Source organism: Protopterus annectens, chromosome 3.part1, assembly GCF_019279795.1.
Source record: "Protopterus annectens isolate FY-2018-M chromosome 3.part1, PAN1.0, whole genome shotgun sequence".
Classification (NCBI taxonomy): domain Eukaryota; kingdom Metazoa; phylum Chordata; order Ceratodontiformes; family Protopteridae; genus Protopterus; species Protopterus annectens.
Genome location: NC_056732.1, coordinates 1,383,828,525 through 1,383,847,931, shown reverse-complemented (window position 1 = coordinate 1,383,847,931; position 19,407 = coordinate 1,383,828,525). Strand labels below are relative to the sequence as shown.

The following is a 19,407-nucleotide window of genomic DNA, read 5'->3' as shown; positions in this document are numbered from 1 at the left end:
AACTGGCTCACGGACAGAACCCACATGGTGAGAGTTGCGGGAGCTAGGTCCGACTCTAAACCAGTTACAAGTGGCGTTCTCCAGGGCTCAGTCCTAGGACCCCTCCTGTTCGGCATATACATCTCAGAGGTACAGGCAAGCACAGGAGGACTATGGCTGACCAAGTTCGCATACGACTGCAAACTAGGGGCTATAATTGACTCTCTAGCTGACACAGACATCCTCCAAAGGGGTCTCACTGAGACAGATACCTGGTGTCAAAATTATGGCCTCAAGCTAAATGACAAAAAGTGCATAGTCATCCCCTTTAGAAAACAAAAAGTACCCACAAGCTACCACATAGGTGGTAGTCCCCTAAATATGGAAGATATAATAAGGGATCTGGGGACCCAAGTAGATAGCAATCTCACCTTTGATAATCACATTGCCGAAGTGGTTAAAAAATCCTTCTACGTAGCCCACTTAATCACAAAAGGGTTCACATCCAGATCAAAAGAGGTCATTGTGCCCCTCTACTCATCACTCATCAGACCCATCATAGAGTACAATGCCCCATTTGGGATGTACCTTACAAGACACCTGCAACAGCTGGAAAGACCACAAAAGTACCTCGCCAAGAGGATCACTGGCCTCAAACAGATTCCCTGTGCAGCTTGACTGAAGAAACTCCAGTTGTACTCAGTTGCATACCGCCTACTCAGAGGTGATCTCTGCCTGACATACAAGGCCATGTCCAACCCAGAATTGATGGACATGCTCCACCTAAAGAAAACATTATCCCCTCGAGGCACACTCTCTAGGGATCTAAACCTCACCACAACAATAAATAGGACATGCTGGAGGGATAGATGCCTGTCCCAGAGACTTCCCATGCTTTGGAACAAGATCCCAATCTACATTAGGCAGAGCTCCTCACTAACACTCTTCAAAAGAAACCTTGACAAGTGGATGGGAAACAGAAAGTTTACCTCAGGGATCACTTCAGTGACTCTGCTGGATAGAGGCACAGGGAACTAATCTAAGAGGGCGGCGAAAGCCAACACATTCTGGTTAAGCTTATAAATGCCTTCAGGCAGATAGCCTAGTACCAACCTATGAACCTATAATAAAATAATATTTCCAAATTATTCTCTTGTGCTATTGTTTTTTTTTTTTTACTCTTACCATAACAAGTCACTTCCAGACAAGGTCAGGACCTATTCTACCAAGGCTTTGGCTTGTTCTTCTGTGGCTTTTTGGAAAATGGTGGACTCTAGAAGTATTCCAGAGGCAGCAACCTGGTACTCTGTGCATACTTTTACAAAACAATAGAAGGAAGGTTGTTTTTCCTCGTCCAAAGCAGGTTTTGCTAGGACTGTTCTCCTGGGGCTCCTGGACTCTGACCCTTTCTCCTCCTCTTACTCTTTCTAAGGTCTGATAATATACCTATATAGCTTGGTCTACTGCAACAGTGATCTAATGATGAGCATAGTACAGTTGTTTAGGTTGACTTACCATAACAGTAGATAGTCAAACAGATCACTGTTTCAATAGGGGCACCTTCCCTCCAGCCTCCTTTTTGTATTATACCTATTAAGAATTGCACTTTGGACCCCCTGAACTACAGAGAGTTGCAAGAACTCCACCTTGGACTCCTGCATTCTGAAAAGTTATGGCCTTGCCTCTAACACTGAGAAAGTATTGTATAGGCAGCTAGCATCAATTCTTGGTTCTCATGGACTCTCTTATCCACTTCAGTCTGGGTTCTAGGTCTGAGTGGTTATTAACCTTTTAGTGGTGAAGGATAAAAGTTGCTTTTTTGTTTTTTATTTTGAGGGTATGTCATAATGTTTGGTAATAAATATTTTTATTTACCTTCTTTTCCTAGCATATACCTAAAAGGCAGGTCTCCAGCCTCCCTTACTCTGATTGAAGAAAGCTGAGAAGGATCGGTGCAATAAAAACTGACTCCATATGGATTTCCTCAAACTGTTCAGTGGTTAGAGTGCATGGAAAGGGCCTACATCTTTGGCTCCTTGGTATTTGTCAAATCCTTGGTAGGATATAACCCATATAGCTTTGACTACTGCAACAGTGATCTGTTTTAACATCTATTGTTACATTGTTAACTTACATAACTGTGCTACTGTATCCTCTAGAATATACACAGAACTCACTATTTTTTTTTGCATTATCTGAACTGCATTGCATTAAACCATTACCTGTCTTCCATTACAGACACAGTGTAATGAAATAAGCACAACAATCAGCAGTATAAAAAATGTGGAAATCTGATTCCCGGATGCAGCAAACTCAGAGGTTGAAATTAATTCTTCTTGGAGAATTCGGTGTTGGCAAAACAAGCTTCTTCTGCCGTGTGAAGCATGGTTATTTCCCAAAGAGCACTCTGAGCACCCTATCTCCCGATGACTTTCAGAAAACATATCATGTCCTGCACAATGGGCAGCCACAGGAGGTTGAGGTATGATGTGGCTCTGTAAAGAAATCTTTGTCACCAGTGTTTTTATAAGTTTAGCAGTCTTTTTTTTTGTCTTCCTTTCTGTGGTTTCTTCTGCAAAAGACCTACACAGATTTGGTCCTGCACCATTTATCAGATGGCTGACATCACCACTGGTTACACTTCTCCCACAAACTCATGCAGATGCTGCAGGGTGTATAATACTGGTACCTGTATTCAGTGCACTTTTCAACATATTCTCTATTACAGAACATCCAACACCAATTATACCATTCATATCAGTCTTACTGAAGAAGGTAAGTACCTACATACAGATACTTATGCATTGTGCTAAATCTTAGGACAAATGTGGTGTAACAACCTTGAGCAGGACTTCCAGAATTTATTCTATTAAACTAATCAACAGAAAAGCAGACTCACTGAGAACTATATGAGGTATCCATTAAATGGCAGCCCATGCCTGCTTCACTGCATACAAAATATTTAGGCCTTGCAGTCCAATACTGTGCCTCATCTTATTTGTTTAGGCCCATATATAACAGAAACTAAAAACGCTCACAAGTATCTAGATTCTGCAGGGTCTATATTATAATATTGCATGCTCAGAAGAGCGAACGACACATAATCGACCCCATGTAAGCAAAAGCTTACAATGTCGAAACTTTAGAACAGCGATTTTTTTTCCAAGGGAAAAAAATCGCTGTTCCAAAACAAAAAAAAAGCTGTAAAACATTACTTAATGTGGGGGGCTTTTCCCCTCCCCACATCCCCCTGACGTGGGGGGCTGTGATCTCTACACCCCCCTACTCAAATATACCAACCACGAGATCACACTACAGTGCCGAAAAGGCAAAGTAGCGAAAGCAGCAAAAACAAATTCTTTCCCAGGGAAAGAATTCGCTGAAAAGCCGCTTCACTATTTTGCCTTTTCGCACTTTTCATTTTGACAAAGACGCATTCGACAACCTGCGTCTGTGACAGCGTAATAGGGAGCCATTCTGCATAAGTGGTTGATAATGACAGACTGTAAGAAGCAGAGGGAAATGGGACTAGCAACCAGGCCAGTGAAGAAAAGAAGAGAAGTGGTGAATGATGAAAAGCAGTATTAATTATTGCCTACTGATGAAACACAACTCTAAAGAAAGAGTTCTCTTTTTCTCTCTCTGCTTGAGTGTGTTTTATTCAGGCAGTGGGAATAGATGAGCACGTTAGTATACTGCTAATTCTTCATTTATTGTACTTTTATTTACATTTTGTTGACTGGGTTATTCCCCCTACTATGCCTATAGCCTCTTTTTAGGTGAGACTTAAGGTGATAATCATACTGACTAGGAGAAATTTGGCCAGTGCACCAGGGAACTTCACCTACTCTTTTTTCGATAAATGGCATGTGATCTTTTTATTGGCCTGAGCTACCACCAGCTCAGGCAAACAGAGTCTTGGTTTATGTCTCATTTGAAGTATGGCACTCAGGAGTGCAGCATGCCCCTTATGCTGCAATACAATGTCAGTATTTGAAAAATTAATCCAACTACCTGTGTGGGAATAGAACCCACAGCCTTCTGATCTTCCAGCATCAAACGCAAGTTTGCTACCTGTTGAGTTACTGAGATTTGGTTTAGTCAATAAAATTTTAATACTGCAGTGCAGGTCACTTTTGCATATATGAGTTTTTATAGAGCTTTTGTGTATTAAACCAAATCACTTTCTGTTCAAGATTCTCATAACTAGTTAAAATATTTGAAACTATATGTTCGTCCATAGCAAGTGCTTAAATGGACTCGACAGCTGTATTACTTTAAGTTGCCATTGAACCACTGAAGTTACTTTTCATAGCAAATTATTAGGAATGATAGTGGATGATAATCTTAAATTCAACCCCCATATACAATACTGCATAAGAAAAACTCATCAAAAACTAAGGATGCTCTACAGATTTGGGCATTGTCTATAGCTGTACCACATTCCTAAGGCTTGGAACTCCTTACCTGTATCCACAGGGTCAGTTCCCTTCCTTCCCATCCTTCAAAGCCATTCTGAAGACTTCCTAGCCAAAATCTGTCTCTGTTCTTGCTCAACACCTGATACATGATATCTCTAAATATGAACAGCTACCTATTCATACCCTACACCTCCTTGTTCTCCTTTCTTCACTCACTTCCTTATGTCTATCAATTTCTCTCAACTGGCTTTTTGAGTAAATATACCATAAGCCTGCTTTTCTGTCACTTCATATTGCAATTCCTGTTTGCATTATACTAACTTACCTTTAATTTATCTGTAAACTGGCTAAAATTTCTCTAAATATTAAATCATCTTCATATAACTTGTATATATTCTTCACCAATGCTTTCATAGTATGTCTTATTTAGTATAATTATTTAAACTGTACATGTTTTTGTATTTATTTATGAAGATTGTAAAATTATTGTTCTTAAAATTTTTGTAATACTTTGGAGCTTTTCTCACCAGGTCTCTGCTGAAAATAAGCTCCTACCCAGTCAGACTTTTCTGGTAATCAAATGTCAATAAATAAAGTAGCCATCATCCTGCAGTATTGCTCGTGACACAGAATCAATATACTAGACTTGGGATGAAATTAATGACCCTAACTTGGAGTTCATGCAGAATCTTCCAAATATGCATTCTACTACTTATGGGCTTAAATCTGCCCAACAAGGCTGATTATGTGCTGCCCTGAAGTCCTGGGATATTTTATCATCAGAATTGTCCAGTCCTCCTTAAGGTTGGTTATTTTACTATCTGTTTTAAAGGAGACCTTGAATATACCAGTCTTTAAGAATTTCACCTTGGACCCCTGCACTCACTACCTTATCTCTAACGTTTCTTTAATTTGGAAGGTTACTGAGAAAGTGGTGTATAGGCAGCTTGTAGCAATTCTTGATTAATATGGACTCTGCGAACCTTTTAACTCTGGGTTTTGGGCCTAAGTGGTTTAATGACCTTTTAGCAGTGAAGGATAAATATGTTTTTGAGTGTACATCATAATGGTGACCTGATAAATGTTACATCAGGATCATAAAACACTACATTCTTTTGACTGCTATTTTCATATTTTCCCCAAATCTTTGAACTGTGTTTATAATAAACATTTACAGTTTTGAGGTTATGTTCATTTTTTTTAAATTCTAGTGTATTCTCTTATTCTGTGCTTGCCTTATTTGATCTTTCTGGCATCTTTGACATGGTTCAGTATGTGATATTTCTGGAGTGTTTAAAGACCTACTGTAAGGTCTAAGGTATGGTCCCCAACTGATTCATGTCTGACCTCCTATAACATGATCACTGGGTAGTGTCCATACTTAATTCATGTTCATTATTTAGATCACTGTTGAAATAGCATAAACTATTATGGTCCTACTGCCATCTTTCAAAGCTTTAGGATCTCTTCCACATACTCTTACTGTTAGGAGCTTGATGGGATCTCCATATAAAGACATAGCACCAATTTTCTGCCACCAAAGAGTGGTCATTTGGTGAGGCCCCATGGAACTGTTGGTCAGCTAGCAGTTCTTTAAAGCTGAACAGATGAGTACTACATTGGGGAAAACATTTCACTAAAATGTTTCTGTGGTAAACTTGTTTTTGATGACCAAAATGTTGTGTTTGCTAGGTAACTGTTTTTGGGACTGTCGCTGCATTTCTTAGGAAGTCTGAGTATAAATATGTATGTGAAATTTTGTATATAAAATAATTCTATTTTTGACAGAATTATTCTGCAGATTTATAGGTTTGTGTACTTGGGGCTGGATATTGTGCTTATGGGGGACTGCCAGTGGTTTGCTTACATTGGCACCACTATTTTTCTTCTTTACCCTTTACCAGCTCATCCATGCTCCTCTGTCTTTGAGATCTCCTTCTCATCTGATCTATGTAGTACCTACCAGTCTCCACAGTTTTACCTTCCCCTGTCTGCAAGAAGCAGAAAGTTGTTAGGGAGTTTTTGGATATGAAGCTGTTTTCTGGTGTGCCACAGCAGCTGGTAGGTGACTCTGCTGTGGCTGCTTTTGGTTCCTCAGACTGCTCATCTTTTATCCTAGTCCTTCTGGTATTGCATCTACAGCCACCAAGAACCAGGGGACAGTCATATACTCTCTGGCTGTAGGGATGCCCTCGGAAGGCAAAGGAGAAGCACTCATGTCTGTCTTGTTGGGTGGGGGGTGGGGGGGTGAAGGTTCTTCACTCAGGCAGGATAGGGATCCTGAATCTAGGATGAGTAGGAATTCTAAGGGCCAGTCATTTTTCAAAGAGTTTCCCAGGAAGGGTGAACACAGTGAAAAAAATATTGATTTCTCCTGTTTCTATTGCCATGGATGGGGAATATTTTATTTATTTTATTTATTTATTTTTGTATGTATTTATTTATTTATTTATTTATTTGCAGTTTGTGGAGAAACGCTCCAGAATAATACAAAAAAGTACAAAATACAAATATAATGATAGAGGTTATAAGATTACAAATTAGAAAATTACAAAATATGAGAGAATCTGGAAATTATCCTTGAATTTGTCAAGGAGCTCATTACTGCCTTTTGCTTGCCTAATATTTTAGGCAAGAAAAGCAAAGTAAGAATACATGTCTTTCTGACTTGGATTTGCAGTCAGAAGAGTAGACATTGAAGGGGGAGATTGTATTTCAGGAATTTCATCTCAATCTGAACATTTGATTTTGAGGAAAGTATAGTTTCAGATTTCCCATTTAAAGATTTTTATTTTTCTGAGACTTTATCTAAGATAAATATTTTTAGTGGGAGTAGAATTAAATTTCTATTACACAGGAAATTAATTATGATTTGTTACTGTTGGATATACCTAAAGCTGCAACTGTTCCTCCTGTTTTGTTTGTGTTAGATAATGTTTTTATGACCGCCTGCAGTTTGCCTGACAGTCAACCTTCTACCCCCACAAATTCTGACAGGTTATACCAGGTACCTTGGATTATTAGGCATTTGATTTCCAACTCAAAAGCAGATCCAGCAGTAATTTCTCTATCTAAACTGCTTCTGCTAGACTAATTACTGATGCTAACCCCTTTCTCTCTGACAAGGATAGAACTCTCTTGACAAGACAGGGAAGAATATGTATTCTTGTGCTGCTTTAAGCTTCAGGGCTTTAAACTGCCAAGTTCATATGTTCAAGTTTTTACTTTCATCTTTTGAGACATGCAGAAGTTAATTGTTAACATTTCTTTTTCTGAGGTAAAATCTTCCTTGAATGTCTCTTTAACATCTGCTTCTCCTGTTACTAAGCTTGTGTTAATGTGTGCTTATGATGCCAATGATTCTTCCTCCAGAGCTGCTCCTTTTGGGTCAGTTATGAGAAGATTCACTTGGCTTCATTCTCAAAACCTTCTTGAAGATGTTCAAACTAATAGTTTCAATTCTCCATTAGACAAGGATGTCCTGTTTGGCTCTTCTGCAGCTGATCTGCTCAAGAAGTGTAATGAAAAGGGAAGGTTGATTCAAAGGATGAGTCAAACATTTCAACCCTCCTTTTTAAGCAAATAAAAAATTTCCTTCCTCCTCAGCTCCATTTTTCAATAAATAATTTAAGCATCAAGGAGTCTTCAAATAGGAATTTGAAAAGCAATGGAAGGGAGGCTCCAGAAATAAAGGAAGGAAAATCCTCTAAAAATCAAGGCAGTTCTCCCAGTCAGCATGACTATTTGCTAGTCCAGGTCTCCCTGTCCCACCCTGGCAACAACTTCATATCTCTGACGCTTTGTCATCCCTTGTGGTACCAGATAGCGGCAGATACATGGGTTTTAAATGAAATTACCAATGGGAATACCTGGGGAGTCAAGGGATTTCCACATGACTGTGAACCAAGTCTCCTTGTTTCCTTCCATTCTGCATCAGAGATTCTTGCTCATGGAATAGCAGAACTAATGCCTCACTGTCAGAAGTACAAACGCTTTAATCAAGGATTTTATTGCATCACCAAATAAGGAAGGATTCTGGAGGCCTGTGCTGCACCTTTCCTTTTTAATTCCTTTTTAAACACCTTTATTAAAATATCACTTAAGACATAGGCACAGAAACATTAATAGAAAAGAAAACAAACCATATTAATGTTATTTTCCATTTGCACAAATTATACATTACAAGTGCTATTTCTTTATAACTGTCTTTCAGTCTAACATTACATAAATCAGTCAATTCCTGCAAACCTCACTCCTCCTCCTCCTGAAAATTAGTGTGCCTGTATTGTTCCCAAATTCCATTTGTTTCTATGTAATTTACTCCTTCCCATTTCTAAAAATCCCCCTCCCAGTTCTTTTATCTCTTTTACAATGTTCAGTACTTAAAATACAGTTGTTGTAGACTTTGATTTCCATTTTCTAGTAACTGCTTTGTTGGCAGCCAACAGAATTAAAGTTAATGAGCCTTGCTGCATCTTGGCAGTTCAGATCCTCTGTCCCAAATCAAAAGAATAATGTCCTTGGTTATATCCACTTACTCTCCCAATATTTCTGATAGAGTACTTTGTAGGGAATTTTTTTGTAGGGATTTTTTTTTAATCTGAAAGACTTACAATATTCACAAAAAAACTCTTCCCAATTACCTTTTTCTTCCTTATCAACATTTGCTAGCTACCCATGGAAAAATTCTTTTAAGTCTCTTTGGGGTATAAAAGTACCTATCCAAACACTTCCAAGCTAAAATCCACTGGACTTTTTTGCATACTTGGAAGCTATACATAAGTCCTCCCATTGTTTCTTTATAAATTGTTTTCCAGTCGCTATTCCCAATCTTTTCTAACCTCTCCTGATTGATTCTTATAGCTATCATGTACTATTTTATATGCTCTAATTAATTATTCCTGTTTAACAGCAGATTCTGTTCTATATTCAACTGAAAAGTCTACCAGAGCAGGTCTTTCACTTAGGACTCCTCTATCCCTTATTTTTTGCCTATAATCTGATATCTGTCCCTGACAGAGAAGGTAGCCTTTTACCTACAGTCCAAACTTGTTTGCCTCATCCCACTCTGTTATCTTTCCCTCTCTAGTTATTTGCTCATAAATACCTTAGTTCCTTTGCCAGTTTTCTGCAGTAAATTACATCCCCTTGCCTTTTTTCTGTATCCCTACTTGCACTCATCTCTATTCACAAAATATCCTTTCTCCAGTCATGATTTGGCCTAGTTCTTAGAATAATTTCTGCAGCATTATGAGGATTTATATGATATCGAGCTTTGGTTCATAGGTTCATAGGTTGGTACTAGGCTATCAGCCCTAGGACCTATACAAGCCTAGCCATAACAATTCCCTGGAAACTTGAAAGTCATATGTTTGAGATCATATGTTGAAGTTTCTGAAAACTCGAATGATAAAAAAACCCAACATTTTTGCAGAGGGGCCTGCACCTCCCACACTCCCTATAAATTATATATATATATATATATATATATATATATATATATATATATATATATATATATATATATATATCTACCAACTCTGAGATTGCAGTACAGCGGGGAAAAGGATAAATTCCTCAGTCTTCACTGTACCTTGATCTACACAGAAGTGTTTTAAAGTACATTTTTGTTTACTTTTGTGTTTATGCAACCTTGAACATATGGTCTCAACCATATGAATTTTGAGTTTCTTAAATTCAATAACTTGACATAGATCCTCCCATCATGAATATAATATTTCTTTAATTTCTCCAAATTGTTTGGATTTCTAATACCATGATGGGAATGGATCCCATTCCTAACTCAAAGTATGATTAAAGTTCATGAAATTAGTATTGTTTCAAACTTTGATGTCAGCCAGAAGTGCTCTTCGCAGCACCCTCACTCTGTCCAGTAATGACTCCTCCTGTAATTCGTATGGGGTTACATGTAATGTTAACATATCTAAATATTACTGTAGATTCTTTTTTTATAAGACCAGTTGTCCTACTACTATTGGAACTATCTGGGTATCTTTCTTCAACATCGCTCTCGTTTCTGCCTGCAAACCCTGATATTTTATGACTTTTCATGGACCATTGTATCTGGTTTTCTCTCATCTATCTTTTGAACTATTGGTAATGGGTGATCCCTGTGATGTAGACTTCATCATTTTCTATGATGCTTTATGGCTCATGTTTCCAGTGTTTTTTCAGCCACTTCAGTACCATAATGTTTGCACAATCCCCAGTGCAACAGTCTTGCCACATTATTATGCCTTTCAGTATACAATCCTTCTACCATTAGTATGTCACAGCCAGCAACAGGGTGTGTGACTGTTTCCAATTCTGTTTTACAAAACCTACATTTGCTTGTTTCTCCCACATGTTCAATGGACTTTATAAACCAACATGTATGTAGCCCACTATCTTGGGCCGCCAATATTAACCTTTCATCATTTGGTTTGAATTCACCTCTCCTTAACCATTCCTGTGTTCAGTCCTGATCAACATGAGGTTCTTCCAGAAGTTTTCTATACTTGCAACTATATTTATGAATTTTCTACATTTCTTGTCTTCTCATCTGATCCTACACCTTATATTCTTTCTTTTTTTTTTGGCACATTCAGTTGCTGCCTGATTTTTATCTTCTGCTGTTTTGATTTCCATTCTGCTTGATACCAATATGCTTCTGCTAGACTAAGCAGGGCAATCATCTTATATTTATTCTCCTCATGTTTCAGAACTTTCACTGCGTTTGGGTCTTGTGAGGTCAGCAGATTTGAGTGCAGTCCCATGATTGCAGGTCTATACATGTACATTTTTAATCAATTTCAAGGAGGCCCATACCTCCTTCAGAACAGGGAATATATATAATCTTGGTATACACTGATTTTTATAAATCATTTGGTGAGCAAGAAGCATCCTTCTTGTTTTTCTATCGAATCTATCCAACACATTTTGTGGCCAGTCAGTCACTCCAAAACTGCAAGTTAGGACAGGAAGAGCAAATTGGTTTATAGCTTGAATTTTGTTCCTAGATGTTAACACTGTTTTCAAGATTAATTTATGTCTTCTAAAATATTCCTTAGTAAGTTTTATTTGCACTTGTTCATTTTTTCTTGTTGACCCTTCATCAATTCCTAAATATTTATACACTCCCTCTTGCTCAAGTTCTTTTATATCACATTCTTGTCCCAAACTGATGTTTTCTTGGTGCTACAGTTTTCCTGCTTTAAAGGTTTGCACACTTATCAAGACCGAATTACATTATTATATCATCTGAAAAGGTTTTTACTACTTGCAGTTGTGATTTTAGTTTCTCATCTGATGAGCTATACAATTTTAAATCATCGACAAAGAGAAGATGTGAGGTTTTTACACTTTGTTGTTTTCTAGGAGCCAAACTATAGCCATGGCCTCATCTGTTAAGTAGATAACTTAAAGGGTTAAGGACAAGGCAAAAGAGCAGTGGTGACAGAGAGTCACCCTGGAATATCCCACTTAGAATTTTTATCCCATGAATAATAATTTGTCCTTTGTCATGGCTTAATTGCAAAGTGGTCTGCCACTGTTTCACAGTCACTGTAATGTAGTTGATCAGTGTAGGGTGTATCTTATACATTTTTAAGCACTCTTTTTTCCATGAATGTGGGATAATGTGAAATGTTTTTTTGTAATCAATCTATGCCATATTTAGATTCTTTTCCTTTTTACAGTTCTCCATTATGACTTTATTTAGCAACAAATGATCATTTGTTCCATATGACTTTCTTTTATTACCCTTTTGTTGTATTGCCATGATTGAATTTTCTTCTAAATGACTATAAACTCTGTCAGCATCAATTCTGGTATATAGTTTAGACATTGTCGGTAGGCAAGTTATTGGTCTATAATTTTTAGCATAACTTGCAGGTTCACTCTTAAGTAGGAGCATTGTTTTTCCTATTGTCAACCAGGTTGGTATCTGTGTGGGGGGCACATTTAAACAGTTCTTACTCATGGCTAACTCTTTGTGCAAAGATGGTAATACTTTTAGCCAGAAGTTGGATACTGCATCTGGGCCTGAGGTTTTCCAGTCGTAGACTTTTCTTAACTGTATCTCAATCTCTGTGGCTGTTACCTCATCCCATTTCATATCCTGTATCTTTGAACTTCTTATTCTTTCTTTTACTTCTCCTATCCATTTAGTATCTTTGTCATGTTCCACAGGCTCTTCATAGATATTTCTCCAAAATGTATCTATTTTTTCTTTTTTGGGTGGTATTTCTATTCCTTTTGCCTTGTTTCCCAATTCTCCATAGAACTTTCTGGGGTCATCAATAAATTCCTTATTCTGTACTTTTCCTTTATATTTATCTGTGTAGCTTCTAATTTTTTTCTGCCTGTGCTGAGATTTTTAGTTTATTATTTGCAATAGTGCAAGTTAGATGCTGATCCATTATAATACTGTGCATTGCTTTTTATCACGTCTATCTTTATGAGCATTTTTCTTGATCTGTTCCCTCTTCTATATCCTTCTAGCAGTGACACTTCTTGACTTAATTGCTTTATTGTTTTCTCTATTTGATTTATCCCCTTCTTTTCTCTTACTACCCTGTGTTCTTATGGTAGAATTTTATCTGGTATTAATTTAGCTGCACGGTAAATATCCTGTTTATTTCTGTTATATTCCATGGATCTCTATGGTCAGTCCTATTTACTGTGTACATTTGTTTTATCAAACTTCTGACTTTTTGGGTTTATTGACTTTCTGCAGTCTATTTCTTTTATTGATCTTAATATGTCTATCTATCTCTATTAAATCAAGCAACTCTTCTCTTGGCTCATTTTCTTCTAAACTAAGGACACATTCTTTATTCTCCGTTTTATGCAGGCATTCTATAGAGAGTTCTAGAGAATCTTCCTGTGGCACATTCTCTTCAATTTCATCCTGTGTCATCCACTGATCTGTCATATGAGAACTCACTGGCCTATCATTCCTCAACATTGACTGTGTCAGAATTGCCACAGTTTCTTGTTCCTTCCCTTGCTGTCCAGCTTCAAATAAACATTTATACTGGTTTCCTGTGGAAGGAAGGTTCCAAAATATCTTCATATGGCAACTGCCCAGTTGTTTTCCGTTCCACTGGTGTCTCCTTAATTTGGATGTTTGTTAATCTAGCCTGCTGTGGTGCTTTCTGAGTTAGATTTTTCTACACTGAATCCTTCAGTTCACAGGTACTCCATAACCTCAGTTTCTATTTCTTTAACTTCTCCATTACTAATCTTCTTTTCTACATTTCCACTTTGTCTTGTTATTTTTTGTATTGTAAAGTTTTCTGTGTCCAGATTCCTTTGCCTTTTTTTCTCTTCAAATATCTTTGGTGTTGCTCTTTTTGTGTTGATTAATTTTGCTTTCTCCTTTGCATAAATATTGCACTATATTAAATCTCTTTTTCTTTCCCATCTTTATATTTTTTCTTCAGATGTCTCCTGACTCCCTGTTTCTTTTTACTTTTGCAGCTCGTTCCATCATGCTGTGATGTAACCTATGTTAGACCTTCTACACCAAATCCTTCACTTTGCAGGCATTCCATAACTTCAGCTTCTATTTTTTAACTTCTACTTTACTAATCTTTTTTTCTACATTTCCTCTTTGTGATATTATTTTTTATTGTGAAATTTTCCATGTCTGGATGTCTTTGCCTGTATTTCTCTTTGAATATCTTTGGGGCTGCCTTTTTTATATTGACTAATTTGGCTTTTGACTTTGCATAAATATTGCACCATATCAAATCTCTCCTTCTATATTATTATTTATAATAAATATAGAAGGAGGTATAATAATAAATAATATAATATTCTGTATGATGATTATTGTTGTCCTTAAGGATCTCCATTCAAAATTCTTCTTTCTCCTTATTTCTTGAAATCCCCCCGCTTCATCCTTATCTCTTTCCTCTTTTAATTATAATCTTCTGCTTTTGTTATGTATGCGAGCCTTAACTATATAGCTCTAAGATATTCCCTCAAATCAGGTAATCCTAAACCTTCTGGTTCTATGGGGAAGGTCAACCTATCCCACTTACATTTTGTCCTCTTCACCTCCCAAATAAATTTCTTCAACTCCGTATTAATTGTTGTCCACATCTTCTTCTCTGGTTGATAAACATATTCCTGACCTATGTATAAAACTAAAGTGACTAAAAACAACTTAACTGCATGTATCTTACCATCCGTATCCATAAACAAGAGCTTCCACTTTCTCCATTTTTGTTTTATCTTTTGTATTATCTTTTTAGTCTTTTCCCACAAAACAGAGGACTTTTAATCCATACTCCTAAATACTTTATCTTATCATGTCCCTATAAATATGAGTATTACAGAACCAAGTCATGCATGGGTACATAATTTATGGCAACAACCTTTGTTTTATCTTCACTAAATTTATATCCTAAAAAGACTTGAAACTGTCTAAAAATGTTTCACAACACTGAAATGTACTTTCTGGATTTATCAAATAGAAAATAATATCATCCGCAAATAAAAACAACTGTTCTTGATTACCATACCAGGTCCCTTATTTTATTTGTCAGTGTCTCTAAATTTAACTCTCCCAGCTAGGCATCAACCCATATGTTACCAGATGGGTAGCTAACTGGCTCACTGATAGAACCCACTCAGTCAAAATAGGGGAAGCCACCTCTAGTAGACCTGTAACGAGCAGTGTACCCCAAGGATTGGTCTTGGGGCCTCTACTGTTTGGGATATACTTTTCTGAGGTGCAAGCCAAAACTGGTGGTCTGTGGCTGGCTAAGTTTGTAGATGACTGCAAGCTGGATATTGTCTTAAATTCCCCTAGTGATGTGAACATCCTCCAAGAGGGCCTTACCCAAACTAATGACTGGTGCCAGAAGCATGGCTTCAAACTGAATGCCAAGAAAACTATCAGTTCCTGGCAGAGGTAGATCTTGATCAAATGGGGCCCTAGGAAGAGTAATGGACCAGAGCTCCTTCCCCACAGCCATTCTAGTGTCCCATTACTTGACTATCTCTGCCCATTTACTAAAAACACAGTTCAAACCTGTCAGTGTGCATACAATTTATTTCTTTACTTCTACAATGATTATAGATATTTGGATTTAATTTAAAACTTTTATTTCAAACTGTGATAACCATTTGCAAAACAATGCAGTCTCTTCTCACAATGAAAACAGACTTACCATGAGCAACAGTAAACTTCTCTGCCCTTGAAACTCACATTCATTAAAACTGCATTGAAATTTACATTCATAGAAAATGCGTCTGGCCAGTGGCAGATTAACTGTACATTTGGGCTGTTTTAAAAAAACATGGACCCAATGCACACATTTTTAGGACATGCATAAATGCATGTATTTTTTAATTCACCTTCATGACTGTATTAAATTATATTCCTTGTTTAATACAACAGCTCTTGTTAGATGGGTTTTAAATTTATAGTTCTTAACAGTTTTCCAGTAAGCAGTGAGACAAATCGTTTAAACCAATAATGACAAAACTACCCATTTCAGATCATTTCAACCATAAAAGGCCACTCAGGCTGCTATTATTATAATTCACCAGCATCAGTTAATATGCATAATCTCTGCTGAAGTAAAAGTCATCTGAATAATTCCACATTAAGCAGAAAGACAACTGTAATTAATGAAGAGGTTGCTGAGCGGTGTGGGAAGAGAACCCACAGCCTTCCGCACCAAAGGCAAGTATGCAACCTATTGCACCACAGGCACGGAACAAAACAACTCTATGACTGACATTGAAATCCTCAGTGATTTATGATAGGGGAAAAAAATTAAATTAAAGGAGACCTGTCAGTTGGTGTGGACGTTTAAAGCATATGCTTGCCAGTAGTTAGGATCAGAGTTTGACTCTGAGCAAAGTCACTTAAGTAGACAATAACTCTAACTGGGGCAGTACACACACACACACACACACACACACACACACACACATACACACACACACACACACACACACACACACACACACACACTCAATCTTCTCTGCCGTGAGGGTTGCTATCTTCATACAAATACTCTACTCAGCTCATGGCTGCTCTTGCTCTGATCATGGCTTGGCTACACACAAAGTGGGTGATACTTAAAATCCTGTGGTTTTCTAACATTGCTTGAGTAAGACTGGAGTTGTCTCCTGCAAGGTCCTAATGCTAGTTGTTTTTAATTGTGCATGGCAAAGATTTACTTAATTTTTCACTTACAGATGCCACCTCCCCCCAGCTAACACGGGCTGTAGGCAACTGCTAGTTCAACTACTGCTGGATCCGGTTCTGGTTCCTGGAGGCTTCCCTACAGATTGATTGTACATCACAATTTTTATCTCATCTCCTCCTAATTTAACTATTAGTTGTTGAGCATCATCTTCCTGTAATCTTGTGATAATTATGTCTTCCTGTCTTTTATACAAATTTTCATAAAACTTCCAAAGTATCTTAAGATCTCAGTTTGGAGACAACCCTTTGTACTTTCTGTTGATTAAGTTGCTTTGCTAAAAGTTTTTCTTCCCTGGAGTTGTTATCAAAAAATAGTTTCTTAACAGCAGTCTTTCTAAGCTCATGAATATTACCCAAATACTCCATTATTTTCTCTTTAGCACTCTGCAGTTGCTCCTCTTCTTGTTCTCTGAGTTCCCCCTTATTCTGCAATACTTTAACCTTCATCAGCCCTCTGAATAATTCATATTACTTCTTAACCTTATTTCTTTCTTTGTACCCTATTTTTAAACTCTGTTTTCCTATTATAGCACTCATTAACTATTCTTTCTGAAGAAATGCCTGTCTTTCCTAATAACTCCCGAATAATTTCCATCAACCATTCCATAAATTCCTCTCTTTTTAACAGGTAGGTGTGAAAGCACCAGTATTTCATTTTTACTACATTAACCTGCATTTTGATTTTATTTTTTTATTTGTGCATGATCTGAAACAGTTTGTGGATATGTGTAGTTTTCAATTAAATGCACATGTTCCTGTGAAATATAACTGCCATCCAGTCTAACCCAGTTTAAACCATTATTTTTCCTCTTCTATCATTATTAGGGCCCCTCTAGCAATCAGAACTATTACTCACAGTTTCCGTTATCCCTAATATTCTGCTTAATATCCATCCTGAAATCCTTTCTTTGACAAATTCACATGCTCATTTCTTAATATTATTCGATACTTTCCATTTACTGTATACCTTAAGGCCATTTACATTCCAAGATGCTATGGATAAAGTAGCCATCATAATAAAAAGCTGTCATTCCCACTTATTACATATGAAAGGTTTTTTTTTTAACTGTTTTTTTTTTTTTTTTTTTTTTTTTTGTCTTACATGCACACACTAATGTTTGGTAGGTTGACATTTTCTACAGTTTTTTTTCTCATCTCCATTTGAACCTTTGTCACATTTTTCAGTACTTTTTGTTTTAATTAAAACTGTCAAACAAAAACTAAATACATTTTCAATACATCCCCAACCCCAATAAACCTACAACAGACAGGAACAATTGCACAAAATTGACAGCTGTACAAATAGGCATAACCTAATCTAAAATTAAGGCTTTCCATGCTAAAGTGCATGTTGCAGCCTGTCATTCCACTTACGCCAATTTTTGCCTGTTCTTTTCTTATCTCTATTCCCCTTCTAGATGTGAAAAACAGAGAAAATTAACTTTTAGCTCTAGGGAAAGGTGCACTGTCTGCCTTCAAATAAAGCATAATTATGCACTATTCTATTAAATACATTAAAGTATTAAGGCTGCTGGGGAGGTTACTATCTCTTATTCACTTCCTAAAATGTCAGATTTTATTTTCACTGAACTTCTTGCTGTCATACCTTTAGATTTTGCATTTCCCTCAACAAAGAATGCTTAGAGCTCCCAGGTTTAATTACTTGCACCTGCAGACAACTTGTCTCCATGTAAAAGTAGTCAACATTGAGAAAAATGCTAACAACTTGCAGATGCATGAAGGATTCTTTGCAAATTTCACTCAGAACAGAATGTACAGAAGTCTCCTAGCTAACTGCCTTCAGCTGCCAACTTCTGTTCTCACAATAAAAACATTTGCTAATGGAACAGAAAAACAAGCTACTATCTTTGCCGATGTAAGAAGCTTGGTATTTTTCATGGCTTTCATCATTTTGGCTTACTTTCCAAACCTATTTGCTTAGAAAAAATACTTGTTTACATCTTAAGCCACAGGCTTTAATCTTGTAAAAACAAGGTAAATTATTAACTTAGTTCTACATACATATTATAATCAGTACACGTTTACATCCCACCCCATCAGAGCAGCCTAAGAGCATAGCATTATATTAACTTAAACTTGCTTCTCTTCAGCCTTTCTTCTCTTTTATATTGTTAAAACAAATTTTCTTCCAACTTAAAAAGGTACTTATTTACTTTAATGTCTTTAACACATATAACAGTCACTGAAAATACCCCCAATGCACAAACACTTAAAATATTCCTGACTGCACACTATACAAAACTGCTTTAGAATTTAACATGCAGTATATATTATGCAATGTTTTAGTCAAATACTAATAAGAACAAAATTGTTTAACTTACAATTACTTTATTTCCTTTAGTTTCCTTCTAAACATTAACGACATAATGTAGGGGGAATATGCTTTACTGCCCATACACTAGTTTAATACAGTCAACAAAATTGCATTCTTTTCTTAGCCACTTTTATTTGCAAAGCCATATTTCACAAATGTGACTGATGTTTTGTAATCTCAACGTTATTCTTTAATTTCAGTGTTGCTGATCTTCTTCCTGATCATCTTCATCTTCAAACAATAGACTGGTTCAAGTCCAAGGTACTCCTGATTTTTCTAATGACTTTGTGTGTTTTTTTTCTGTCTCTTAATCACTTTCCTTTGTAACACTGGAAAAGGTTTCACTGGTAAAGTCTCTCTATGAGCTTTACTGTCAGAAGAATGAGAAGCAGAGACCTCTTCTGCTTGCTGGCTCACTTTTTGTTGGATAAACTTCTGTT

The 19,407-nt window shown here is 36.8% G+C and overlaps 1 protein-coding gene across 1 annotated transcript in view; it reads left to right on the top strand.

Annotated features, from left to right (window-relative positions):
* The window catches only part of LOC122797783 (ras-related protein Rab-10-like), a 521,687-nt gene that overhangs the window by 354,738 nt on the left and 147,542 nt on the right, over positions 1-19,407 (top strand). The window contains exon 2 of the mRNA XM_044066304.1: positions 2,218-2,461. Within this exon, the coding sequence (XP_043922239.1) occupies positions 2,261-2,461 (201 nt within the window). The 5' untranslated portion in view covers positions 2,218-2,260. The remainder of the gene's footprint in view (positions 1-2,217; positions 2,462-19,407) is intronic.